At 39.6% G+C, this 14,240-nt stretch overlaps 1 protein-coding gene across 1 annotated transcript in view; it reads left to right on the top strand.

The window, feature by feature from the left end:
- MYO3B (myosin IIIB) overlaps positions 1-14,240 on the top strand; it is a 367,182-nt gene that overhangs the window by 166,745 nt on the left and 186,197 nt on the right. The window contains exons 24-25 of the mRNA XM_059726270.1: positions 7,838-7,879; positions 8,347-8,400. Of these exons, the coding sequence (XP_059582253.1) occupies positions 7,838-7,879; positions 8,347-8,400 (96 nt within the window). The remainder of the gene's footprint in view (positions 1-7,837; positions 7,880-8,346; positions 8,401-14,240) is intronic.

Below are 14,240 nucleotides of genomic sequence, written 5' to 3'. Positions count from 1 at the left end.
ACTGGTGGGAATATTTGAAAGCTCGTGGCACACGGGCCAAGTCCTGGAGGACTGGAAAAGGGCCAACGTGGTCCCCATTTTCAAAAAGGGGAGGAAGGAGGACCTGGGCAACTATAGACCTGTCAGTCTCACCTCCATCCTTGGCAAAGTCTTTGAAAAAATTATCAAGGCTCACATTTGTGAGAGCCCGGCAGGACAAATTATGCTGAGGGGAAATCAGCACAGGTTCGTGGCAGGCAGATCGTGACTGACCAATCTAGTTTCTTTTTATGACCAGGTTACGAAACACCTGGACACAGGAGGAGGGGTGGATGTCGTATACTTAGACTTCAGGAAGGCCTTCGATACGGTATCCCACCCCACACTGGTGAACAAGTTAAGAGGCTGTGGCTTGGTTGACTACACAGTCCGGTGGGTGGCGAATTGGCTGGAGGGTCGCACCCAGAGAGTCGTGGTGGATGGGTCGGTTTTGACCTGGAAGGGTGTGGGCAGTGGGGTCCCGCAGGGCTCGGTCCTTGGACCGATACTCTTTAATGTCTTCATCAGTGACTTGGATGAGGGAGTGAAATGTACTCTGTCCAAGTTTGCAGATGACACAAAGCTATGGGGAGAAGTGGACACACTGGAGGGCAGGGAACAGCTGCAAGCAGATCTGGACAGGTTGGACAAGTGGGCAGAAAACAACAGAATGCAGTTCAACAAGGAGAAATGCAAAGTGCTGCACCTAGGGAGGAAGAATGTCCAGCACACCTACAGCCTAGGGAATAACCTGCTGGGTGGCACGGAAGTGGAAAGGGATCTTGGAGTCCTAGTGGACTCCAAGATGAACATGAGTCGGCAGTGTGACGAAGCCATCAAAAAAGCCAATGGCACTTTATCATGCATCAGCAGATGCATGACAAATAGGTCCAAGGAGGTGATACTTCCCCTCTATCGGGCGCTGCTCAGACCGCAGTTGGAGTACTGCGTGCAATTCTGGGCGCCGCAATTCAAGAGGGATGCGGATAACCTGGAGAGGGTGCAGAGAAGGGCCACTCGTATGGTTAAGGGCCTGCAGACCAAGCCCTACGAGGAGAGACTAGAGAAACTGGATCTTTGCAGCCTCCGCAAGAGAAGGTTGAGAGGCGACCTTGTGGCTGCCTATAAGTTCATCACGGGGGCACAGAAGGGAATTGGTGAGTATTTATTCACCAAGGCGCCCCCTGGGGTTACAAGAAACAATGGCCACAAGCTAGCAGAGAGCAGATTTAGATTGGACATTAGGAAGAACTTCTTCACAGTTCGAGTGGCCAGGGTCTGGAACGGGCTCCCAAGGGAGGTGGTGCTCTCCCCTACCCTGGGGGTCTTCAAGAGGAGGTTAGATGAGCATCTAGCTGGGGTCATCTAGACCCAGCACTCTTTCGTGCCTATGCAGGGGGTCGGACTCGATGATCTATTGAGGTCCCTTCCGACCCTAACATCTATGAATCTATGAATCTATGAATCTATAAACCTGGTTGAATGTAGTATCAGACTTAACTGATTTGGCTCAAACCGGTTTATGCAATGTCTGTCCCAGACCTCTTGCTGGTTTAAGTTAAATCAGACTCCCCCAGCATCCCAGCATGCTCTCTGGGCTGGGCAGGGCTCTTTGTCCACAGCACGGCTGGCTCTTCTGCTCCCTGGCTGCAGCTCTGGCAGTCTCTGCAGGCATCTGCTGGCTTCTGCTCCCCACTTTCCCCTCCCCACTCTCTGCTAAGCAGGCTTTCCCCCATCCCTCACAGACACCTCTCAGCTTTAGCTAGCAGACCACATGCTGGCTACCTCCAAGCTATGGCACACAAAACACAGGCAGAATCAACAGGTAGATGGTAATGTCCCTCTGTTGTTTTCTTAATGAGCTGATAAACATTGAGTCAGGGGTGATAAACACTCCATGCTGGCCTGCTTAGGTGGTGGAGAGGGCATAGAAATCCTCCGTAAGCATAGAATCCTGTTGGGGCTCAGCTCTGTGCAAGGGAAGGGAGGGCTGCTCTAGTGCCCCCCGGCTTCTAGCCTGAGCCACTGCAGGCATGTGCCTACATTTCTGGGATATCTTTCTGGTTACAAAACTGATTTAAGATGATTTAACTAAAGCCAGGTTCGACTAACCTGCAAAGACTGAATCAATTCAGGCTTTTTAAATGTCTGTCCCTAGCCCTGGAGTTAGACATGTAAGCCATCTTTTTCCAAAATGAAATGGAGCCACTCCTTTCTTACAAAGCAAAGCAAAAAGGAAATGTTAGCAACCTTCTATGCAATAAGCTGGTGATTAGAACAGTCAATGCAAATGTAGGAAAGTTAAATTCTCTCTTTTTCCTGAGAGCGTTTGAACTCATTTTTACCTGTTAGGAGTGCTAATCAGCAGACTATAGACTCTGTTGAGGTGAAGACACTTGCACTCCTTCCTGATAAGCCGGTTCCATTTTACAAAGAAGAATTAAAAATTAATTGGGCCAGAGAAAGAGAGAGCTGGAGCTACATGGTTACTCCTGGGTTACAATTCCTGTTCCAAGAACGGTTTATGTATTTTACATTAAACAGTCAGTGGGTAAAACAAGTTAACAGTCCTTGGTTCTGGGGCCAAGCACTAGGCTACAGGGTCATGTTTGCACTCTCTTTCCTTTTCTCTGTCTCAATGAATCTTGATTTTTTTCTTCACATTAGTTTCACCAGGAAGGGTAATGTGTGCTATTCCTTGGAGTAGTAGCCTGGCTGTTAGAGCATTCTTGTGATGGGTGTAGGCTTGAGGAAGCAGAGAAAGTACTTGAACATAGGTCTTCCATACCCTGAATGTGTGCTCTAGCCATGACACTGTTTTATAGAGGAAGAGGGTAACGAAACCTCTATTCCTCTGTGTTTTGTAGTTGTGTACCTACTGTCTTGGAACATTCAGAGGATACTAGGTGGAGGAATGCCTACATTCTGGATCCCAAAGTGGCTTGAGATAAGCACTGACCTGCTCAGCACTGACAAGACTGAGTTACTTCTATAAACACACACAAGCTGAATTTTAGATGACTAGGAAACAATGGTGCACATGTAGGTGCCTTTGGTTTTCAGGAGTCAACAGAATTTGGTATGGTTTTAAGAATCACACTTTTGGATGTAGATACCTACATTTTACTTAAGCCTCTCTTTGCATCCATGTCTTAAAAAGAATACCTGTAAAAGTGGGGTAAGAGAAACTCCCTGTCTCTCAGAAGTGTTGTTAGGGTAAAAATATCCTGTCTAGACTGTGAGTCATTCTTATACTAAAGCACTGGGAGTCATATTAGTACTTTCAACAAACAGGAACTAGGAAATGTCAAAATGGTACATCACTTGAAGTAAGTTTTTGTTTTTTTCTTTTTTAATTCTTTGCTTCATAAGACCATAGTTTCTCCAAGAAGGGTGGAGTGTGCCCTGACTAGCTTTTAAAGGCTCACTTTTCTATATGTGATCAATACTGGAAATAATATATGTAGCACTTGTACTGGCATGGGACTGTCAACAGCTTGTGAATTTATGTACCAAGCTTGCATAGGTGCCATCTGTACTGTGTTATGTTTTAACTGCTGTGGAATTACAGCAGTGTTCACCATGATCTGGACTTGTTTGAGACACCCTGTGCAAATCTCCACTCATCAAGCAAGGGGCTATGTCACTGGTTTAGGACGTGGGAGACCTGCCTTCAGGTTCCTGCTCTTCCATAGACTTCTTGTGAGGCTCTGGACAAGTCATTAAGGCTTGATCCACAAACCCATAGGCCTAGCTTTTAAATCCCTGACTCACAGACAAACCCTATAGCTCTTTTTATGCTCTTAGCATTCTTACACTGTGCAGTTAAGTGCCTCAAAATGGGATTCACAATGGTCACCACAGTTAACAGAGAACTACCTAAACTAGCCAAACTAACTAGGAAAAACTGAGGACTTGCATGTTAAACTTCACTCCTCTCAATATTTCTTAGGTGCTAACCCTGGACTGCTGATAGAAACCTGCCTTTTCTCGTGATTCAGAGTCCTTAATACTCTCCTGGGCTAGGGACAGAGATTAAACCATTAGCTCAAAGTCTTCCCTAACATACTGTATCACTGAATTTCATAGAGAACAATTGAACAAGCTGCAACAAAAATGGCTAGGAACTTGGTTGTTAAACCAGGTGAGTTGAACCAATTCTAAAATCAGTTAGAAAAATGATGTATTGTGGATATTTTCTTCAGTATTGCCACCACATTTGAAATGGGGATGCCCTGAACAAGTATTCTTATGAAGGGAATTCCCTGCGTTTGGGATGGATTTAGATGTATAGGTTATGTGCAGCAGTAAGGAATAGTTAATGGGTAAGAAGCACTGAGCTAGCTGCTTTTGTTGACTTTCAGAAGTTAATGCCAGAGTCCAGCTAGGAGAGAGAGTTCTAATAACGAACAAGGCAAGAGTCTGACGTTCTGAGTCCAGTTATTATAAAAGAGGATTGTTACTGTGATGAAAAAAGCCGTGTATGCTGCCCTCAGTGCAGTCTTCAATGAATTGTTAAAGGCTCTAAGCCAATCTTGCCTCCACTAAAGGAAAAAAAAGACCATTCTAGGCACTTGGCTGCCATTTTGGGTTCTGGTGTGGATTTCACTAATACAGGAGAGATCTTGCAAATATTTCTTTACTTCATCCTTTTTCATGAAAAGAACATATCAACATCTTCCTTGAAATTTTTCAAATAAGAAAAAAAAAAGAGCACGGTAAACTGGAGATTGTTTTTCCATAGCATCTTGTGATCCCTGTCTTATGTAGCCCAAGAGAAGAGTGTATTCATTTTCTGGCATTTTCTCTTTAGTCCATGCCTGCATACTTCTATGTTTCTCTGTTGTGTTCAGTGTTTATAGGTGGCCCAACTCTTTGGGTTGAGGGCAAAGTGTGCATGTTATAGGGTCCTAATTCTTAACTCTAGGACTGAACTTCCTAAATCATGATGGTATTCCAAAAGAAACTCTTTTTTCCCCTCTGGAACCCAGGCTAGGCTGCTGCTGCTGCTCTGCTGTCCATGAGTCTCCATAGCTTCTGCTTTTTCATCTCACATCTCCATTAAGCATTAGAAATCTCAGATGGTGACCTGGGAAGGGGAAGAAAAGTTGCTTTTTAGCAGAGTAAAAGGGTTTGTTTATATAAAAGGGTTTTTTCTGCTTGATTTTCTTTTCATTGGAATTATTGGATAAAATTCTGGTTCTACTGAAGTCCATAGGGGCTGGATTTCTCCAATCAAGAAAATGGCTTATCCTCTGTATTTTTCCTCTGCTCAACCAGAGAACCAGATTAAAAGTTTTCTCAGCCTTCAGTTCAAGAGATGTAAAGTTTAAATCTTTCATAAAGAAACCTTTTTCTCTATAGTTTGAGGAAAAATGGTTACAAAAATAAATGAATTTCAAGTAGACTACCTAAATATCCCTTTCCCCCCTCAACAGTTTCAGTCACTTTTTGTGCTACTCCAGTCTTCTATGTCCCAACCATTTCTACAGTCCTTCACCAGCAAAGGGGAGACAAACTGATATGTTAAAAAGAAAACTGGAAATATTTTTTTGCATCCTTTACGTGTCCTAAAAATCCATAAACAAAAGTACAAACACTGTTTCTTCCCTTTCTTTTGAGGTCACTTTAAAAACTCAAGAGCTGATGTCTGTTTCCAATCACATGATGCAGAATTTTCAAACATATGCTATTATGTTGCATAGCCACCTTTGAAAAAAATGCAGGTATCATTTTAACTTGACAAGTCTCCAGTGAAACATACTGAGTGTCTTATTATTAGTTCATCTATTTCTTTGACACTACTTAAAGAATGAACACAAAAAGAGAGAAGAAATAGATTCTTTTGGGTTCCAATTCTGCAAATGCTTGCTGCCAGCCATAGAGTGAAATTCTGGCCTGTCTGAAGTCCAGTGGCATTTTGCCAGTGATTTCGTTAGAGCAAGGATTTCACCTGTTGTGTTTATTACTCTGTAGTCCTATGAAGTGCAAGCATTCTGGCTAGTGATAAGTGTTGGCAGAACTGGGCTCTTGGCTTGGTGTACATCTTATTTATTCACTGAAATGAAATATGTTTCCATTTAGGCTGAAAGGACTTTTTTCTTATAATTCCACAGATCACAATAAAGCAAAAGACTCCAATACATTTTATAATTACTAATTTATCCCACAGTAAAATCTATTTATAACGAGACTTTTGTGTTATATATTTTCCCTGCCAAAAGGTAACTGCAGACACTTTGAATCAAATTAATAAAAAATAAAGCTATTGTAATTATAATCTCTCTCCTTAAAGATGAATCGGAATGTATATTTTGCAAGAATTTGGGTCAAATTATGGAAGCTATATATTTTCTTCTTAGAACACAAGAGGCTTTCCTACTTCTGTCTGGTCCATATGTTAAAAGCATATAAAAATTGATTGTTTTTGCTTTGCTGCCAGTGTATTGTGTGCAAAGAGAGACTTTAAACCACAGCTGTGCAAAGTAACGATTGTGAACTTTACTGGGTTGCAGATGTGGAACATCAGTAAACTAAATTAAATGTAGCTTAACTGAGCTTGGGAGATGGGTGTTTGATTACATTTTATTTAGGTTCCCAATTGTATGGCATACCACTCAGTGGGTTTTTTTGTATGTAAGGTTGTTCCTCACATCCGAGGGCATAAGGTAATAGATAATAAACAGATGCTTAGTAACAAAAGTAGGGTCTAAATCTGCCACTAATGTAGACTATTTGGAAAAACCATAAGAAGAGAGCTCCCTTATGGTTACAGCCTTCTATCAAAATCATATTTAAGGTCCCAATCTTGCTAACACTTAAAACAAGGCATAATAGTTACCCATGGTAAGCACAGCAATTGATACTAAGGGCAACACTGTGATAGCTTTGCTTGTCTTAAGTGTACCTTTCTCCAGGAGAAGTCTGCTGATTTCAGTACTTGAAATAAAGTGCTATTCAACAGAATCTGGCTTCATGCATTTGAAGATCAAGCCCTGAAAGAGTATGTGGCTTTAAATAATAGATATTAATTACTTAAGTGTGTTAATTCATAGCGGACTATTTCCTAATCAGCAAAACTTGAGAGGATATTTTTTGTTTCCTTTATTCTGAATAGTTTTGGGGAGGTGAGCCTTCTTCTCTTCAAACCTAACTTCTTACCTGCTTAATAAATGTTATATGAAAGCACAGTAATTTATCCTAACATTTCATTGTTTACTAATTTAATTTAACTAATTTAATTAAAAATATAAATTAACTTTATGGTGTAACAGCAGATGTGTTGCCTAGAAAATATTATTGTTTTTAATATTAACTATGGATCTCATTGTGTAATATATACAGAAGTTTAAATAGTGAAATGTTTAGATAATGTTTATATTGATTATTTTAAAAGGAAGTTTTATTAAAAGATAATAATCCTGAGTGTCTTGAGATCAAAAGGCATTGGGGAAGATCAGCTCACAAAAGGCAGTCAACAATTCAAAGGATCACATTTTAAATGAAAAATTAATCATTCTAAAACTTGTATATGAGTCTGTAGAACGGCAGAGACCAGTTGGATGTTCAAGTGATATATGCAACATACTGGCAGCTTAAGCATCATTAATATTTTGTGGGTGTACTCTTTATAATGAGTGTGATTAAGTTTCCAAATGTCTCTACATAATCAAGTTCATATTTACTGTAGCTAATATAATGTGTGTCTTGTGGAAATCTAATCTCTGAGTCTGTATTAGATTTTATGCATATATTCATTTCAGTGTTTTGTATGATGGTGGTGCTGTTGTGCTCTGATTTTGTACTTTGTTTTAACAAGGTCCACCTTCACTGCTCCTTCACCATACAACAAGCTGCAAAGGTCAGTGAGTCTCTGAACCAACATAACTTTTTTCCTATTAGTTAACTCAGCCTTGATTCTTTTGACTTGATTTGTGAGAGCTCATAATTGAACAGCATGAGAAGTAGATAGCACTGATTCTGGAGCAAAATGTTAAAAATAGCACCCGGTATTTGTCCCACTAAGTATAGATAAAAAATAGATTATTTTCCTTAAAATATTATTTCCTACCAAAACTGAATAGCTCCAGTTTATGTGGGGGAATAAAACATAAAATAAAAAGATGTTCAGAAATACAGTTGGTAAGCATTAACCTTAGGAACCCTTGAGACCTGAGTAAGAATTAATAGCCAGACTCCTTAACTCACAGGCCTCAGAATTGGGTCCCTTTCCTTTTTCACAAGGCTCCATATTTTGTTTTAAGGCAAGAAGGCCACTGTTGTCTTTGAAGGGTAAATGCCTATGTTTGCAAATTCTCTTTTATGTAGTCATCTTTTTGAGCCTTATCTGTAAAAGAAAATTTGGAATCAAGGGCAGAAAAGGTAGGTCACTTACTACTGTATCAGTCGCTGCCAATGACTTGTTTTACATTTGATCCTTCAACCCTGAACTCCCTAGGAGTTTTGCTGTTGACTTCAGTGGGAACTGTATCAGGGTTTGTGTGATCTTGAGGGAATCACTTCCACTAGTTCTTATCCTTCCAGTCATGACCCTGTGGAACTCCTGTTGAATCAAAGGCTTTCTAGAACAGGCCATAGCCTCTCCATGTCCCCTAAGGTACTGAGGAAGGTACTAAGCGTATCTTTAATGTTAAGCATGTAAAGTCATGTGGGCTGCATCTGTGCTTAAAGGCAGATGTGCACTTACAGTTTTTCCTCATTGTTAATTAATGAGTATTATTGTTTATGCACAGCAATGGTATGAGGACTGATTAGTTAATACATAGATGATCAACTTTGGGACAGTGAATGGAGGGCTGCCCCCAGCCTCCTGCCCACTATGTGGTCTGCTCAAACTCCTACCCCTGCACAGATTGAAGGCTCCCCAACCAACTATCCTGCCCCACCCCAGGGGCAGGATCAGGAAAGAATTTGGAGGAGGTGAGACATTCTGGAAACCTTGGCAGCGGCAGCAGCAGTGGTGGAAGAAGTGGTGCCTAGGCCAGAGCATGCAGGCTAGGTTTTAACCCATTGAGGGCTGTATGAAGCCTGTAGGCTTCCAGTTGGACAACCCTGAGTTAATGTATGCTGAGCACTTTAAAGATAAAATCTTTTCTATAGACACCACCTGTTCTTTCTGTCTAAAGTACTGTTGTACACAATTGTCAATTTTATAAGAACTAGAGGAAATTTTTTTGACCGAACAGTTTTCCATCAGAAAACATAGTTTAATTGAAGTCCGAGTATTTCATGGAAACATTTTGATTGTCAGTTTTTATTTTTACTTAGGTAAAATGCTTCCTTAATTTCTCATATTGTTTTATTTCATGTTTACTTTTACATTATATTATTTTAATATTATATAATATAAATTATATCCCATTATAATATTTCAAAATTATCAAAATAAAACACTTCAATAATTCTGAATTGATATTTCTAGAATTTCTCTTCTGTAGTGAATTTCCCAATTATAGGGTTTTGTTCCAATTCAGAATAAAAATAAGAAATCTTACCATTTTGTATGAAATGGAAATTTCATTTTCTAATCAGCTGTATGTAGTAAGTCTTTCTTGCAAACAGTACATTGTTTCATTGACAGTTTACCCTCCCTGGCCATTGTACCTCCAATTTATACTGGCTGAAGATTTGACTTTGGGTTCTTAATCTTATTCTTTGAATCAGAGAAGACACCTTTTCCATCTCTTTTATATTACATTGAACATTTTAATTTATATTTTAGTGTATTTGCAGTAGATATACCATAGCAGGGCAGCGTTCAACTGGCAAAGCACTAAAGAGAAATTGCCCTGGTAAAAAACCCCAGTACAACTGTAGCTAAAGTAGTGGCTCAAAACAATGCTGTTATGCTATTTAGAGTGTTGTAAATATGACCCGATTCTACCCTTCTGTGTAGCTGGTACCAGTGAGGACCACTGAGTGCCAGGGAAAATTCATGCCAAGGAATATCAGACTCTTTACACCAGTGCTTTTTCTAACATGTTCCACAAACTGTCTAATGGTCAATCCACCACAGGAACTCCATCAGCATAGGGTGCATCAGAGATGAGCAGAAACAGCATGTTCCTTGTGTAATATGCTGTGTAAATTAAATGAAATGCACTGTAATGTGAATGTGCAACAGCAGGGGAAGCAACCCTAGTGACTGGATTTGGAATACAACTCCCAGGAGTCCCTGGGGGGAACAGTCTTGAAGAGCTGTACTGACTGCGTATAGACTGCAACCTCAGAGACACTGGGGATGGGATGACAAAAGGGACAGGAAGCAGGATTCAGCAGCAGTTTATTGTGGAGTCTCAAAGGGAAAAAATTAGCTGTGGGGTTTCCTGATTCACTGTACTTACTTCCAAGCAACTTCTAACATTAATTGCCCAATGCCCATTAAAATGCCAGAAACAAGTGGCATAACCCAGAGCTGAACTTAAATCCTGTCACCTATAATTCTGCAGTAGATTTTAAATCAGTGAGAACAACTAGACACTAGGGTAAATGCATCAAAAATACTGTGGCATGATCCTTATAATTACCATCTTACCTTACATAGCAAATAAAAGCTTACCGCTACAGTCACTCCATATGTAGAGCCCTCATTGACTTCAAAGTGAGCTTTATGTATGGAGCAAATGCAACAGCAAGTACTAAGTAGTCACATTATAAATTAAATTGAATAGGAGGGGGATATGCCCTGGTAGTGCAAACCAGGAGCTGGAAATCACTCAGCCATTTACCTAGTATTATTTTGGCCTATTTGGTTAATCACCATATACCTCAATTTATCCTAGTGATTTGATAACACTTCTTGACATAGTGTTTTGAAACTTCATGTTTGAGGACAGCTTTGAGATCTTTAGATGCAAGTTAACAGGGAAATTGAAAATATTATTCTTAGAAGTATGGTTCATATTAGTGAAAGACCTGATAGAATGCAAATGATAGTTAGCTAAAATCACATCTTTCTCAAAAAAAAATTTTGATTTATAATTTTTATAGTTTCTTTAATCAAAATTGCAAGGAATTCAAATTATTTTCTTACATAATAAGTAAAAGCAGATATTAGATACATAAAATCACAAAATAAAGCCAAGTAATTAGATAGTAAGCTATTAATTATGGTAAATCTAATTTATAAATATATATAGATTTTTTAAAAATGCTGAAAAAGTCATTTATGTATATGGTTTATGCATCCTTGACGAATGTAAAGCACAGGAAAGACAGTACCCTGGGTGCAGCAGTCCAGTTCAGAAGAACCTACAGCCTCTACATGAGGCAGCTTCAAAGCTCAAGTTATGTTGGGCCAAAGCTGGGGTGAGATTAAAGTAGTGAGGCCTTCACAGAAAATTCTCTGCTATCTCTTCCTTTTTATATTAGTGATACTTCAGCTCTTGGATGTCTGCTGATCTCAACTGTAGTGCCATGGCACAGTAAGAAGGGCATTTTTTGAGGGAGAGCCAATGAGTGTCTCGTTGGTGGTAACAGCTCTATTTAACAAGTGGGCTGCTACATTGTCTACCAGCTGCAGTTCCCCTGTGGTTTTTAGTAGGGCTGTGCGAAACAGCACCATTTCATTTCGACTTCTGTTTCAACGGAACAGTGTTTCATTTCAAGTTTTATTTTGTTTCAAAATCATGGTTCTGTTTCATTTTGTCGAAACTGTTTTGCTGTTTTGACGCTGTTTCAACGTTTTGCCCATAGGCTATAATGGGGAAGCATGAAACTGCCTATAACTTTGTCATTTCTTGCCTGATTCAGATGAAACTTGCAGGAATGGTAGCCCCTTATGAGGCCATGAAGCCTGCCAACTGTCAAGGAGATAGGTATAGGGGTTTCTGAGAAACTGCACCTCAAGCTGCTGACAAGCAAAATTCATAACATATGTAACTGTGTGTGTGTTAAGGGGAACCCTCACTGGTGCTGGGGCCTCTGCACAACACGGTGGTGTGCCCCAATGAGGTCTCCTCCTCCTCTATAGCCTCAGTTTGGTCCACCACTTTAAATGACAACAGGTAATAACTTAGTAAGCAGCACAGTAGCACAAGCAGCATCTCAGGCAGCCAAACAGTCAATATCAGAACAATTCTTCTCCCTCCCTCTCCTTACTTTCTGTTTCCCAGCAGGCAAGCCCAGCTTCAACTTCGAAAGTCGAAATGTTTCAACTGCCCTCATTTCATTTTGAGGCTGTTTCAAAGCCCTTCGTTTCATTTCGATTTTGCTGTTTCAAGCTCAAAACAAGTCAAAGCACCGTTGAAACAAAACAGCCGGCGAAATTTTGCACAGCCTTAATTTTTAGGTATAGCTCTATGCAAAGCACATTGTAGCATCTTTCAGTGTCTTGACATGAGAGTTGCAAAAGTCAGTATCCAAAAGGAATGGCCTCCTGGCTGTACATAAATGATAAAAGCTGAGCTACTTTATCTTGGGTAGTTGCTAGCAATCTAACTAGATGTATGGGGCTGCACACCTAACAGGCAGTGAACACCCCTTTCAGTTAGGGGGATAAATACTATTCTCACCATATCTTTAGGTTGCTTCACCTAGCCAACCTCCATGACCTCAAGTTTTGTCTGGATAGAGCTCCAGCCAGTGGATTCTTGGGCATGTTTGCTATGTACTCAGCTGATATAACTTTCATAGTTAATTTATGTGTTTTGGGGTAACTTATTTTAACATTTGAGTTTTAAAATACTCTTAAAAGTCAATAGTGACTTGGTCGCTCATGGTATCATGGCCAGTATTAGTGGTCAGCTGGCAAGGATGAAAAGAAAGACCTTCTTTCCTGGAATAATGAGTTTGTAAATTTTTGAGCAATGGGCTGCTTAACCTCCATTGCAACCCAGCCTTCCTGCCCTCTGATATCTCTATTCTCTTAAATCTCTAATTCCCTTAAATATAGTATAGAAACTTGCTGTTTGTTGTATAAGAGGCTGTGTGCAGTCTACCCAAGGAAGGCTTGCAGTTGCAGGCCTATAATGCCCAATTCTCATTTACACTGAAGTCCCTTTATATCACTCCAGCAGTGTAACAGCGCCTTAAAGTACTTGCAAATGTCATTTATTCCACTTGGAGACTCGTTTATATTAGCAGAGGCTTTATTGCAAATGAAAGTCAAGGCCTTGACTCTCATGGTCTTGTGGTTCTCAAGATCTCATGCTTACTATGTTCTCTGTTTTGTACTACAGATTTAGCTTAGAAAATTTTGGGGTCTTGACTACTGGTAGGGATTTCAGCAGAATTGCTAACTTGTCTTGGTTATAAAGTAAAAAAAACCCCGTAATTTTCAGTATAGTACTTGACACTGCAGCATATGGTATTATGAGTGTGTGTGTGCGCTACTCTACATATAGTATTTATATAAATGTTATATTCTTGTTTAAGAAGTATAATATATGTGAAAATTGGATTCTTAGCTCTTTTACTATATGAGATTAGCTTAAATGACTTCAGTGACTCCAAAGAAAAGAGTTTGATAGTCACTGACCAGATTCAAATTAGTGCCTGATAAAAAATAGCATGTATTCAGTTATAGTCTAACTAAGAGACGCTTAGCCTACAGTGGTAGAAGATGAAAATGCATTATGGAGATAAGCAGCCCAACCTCCTTAGGCTAGATAAAATGAGCAGAAAGAAAAGGCAGAAAGGAATCTGTGAATGTCAAAGATATAGTCTAACTTTGTACCTCTTTAGAGTGCAAGTGCTTAGCTGTGATTAGAAGTAGTGTCAATGAAATATGAATACATTGTATGATTCCTGACCATGTTATACTACTTCTACATGATATTTCTGTATCTACGCAAGAAGCATGAATGAAATTAATAAGAGGATAAGGGAAGAATTTATGCTATGTCCTCTATGTTGCAGTTGCACATTTCAGTAATATTCCTGGTACAGACTGTACAGTAGGGTGACATTATCATTAAGAACTCTCTCTCTGAGTCAATTTCACTTCACAAAGTAAATGTTAGACCAAAGCTAAAATGTTATTCTTGCCTGATTTTTTTTCAGTAAATCGAAAGGTGCTATCAGAAACAAATTCTAAATGAATCTCAATCAACATTAATCTGGGCATAGTAAAGCACTTTAAAACCTTAAATATTATAACTAGGCTTGGCAGGATTTTTATCAGTAAATGATAAATGTTGATTTAACCTCACATTCAAATCAGTGAAAAAATGTTTCCATTGTTAATTAAAATTTATAGAAAG

The sequence above is a fragment of the Alligator mississippiensis genome, chromosome 4 (genome assembly GCF_030867095.1).
Source record: "Alligator mississippiensis isolate rAllMis1 chromosome 4, rAllMis1, whole genome shotgun sequence".
Classification (NCBI taxonomy): domain Eukaryota; kingdom Metazoa; phylum Chordata; order Crocodylia; family Alligatoridae; genus Alligator; species Alligator mississippiensis.
Note: the sequence above shows the minus strand (reverse complement) of the source record. Positions and strands in the feature narration are given on the sequence as shown.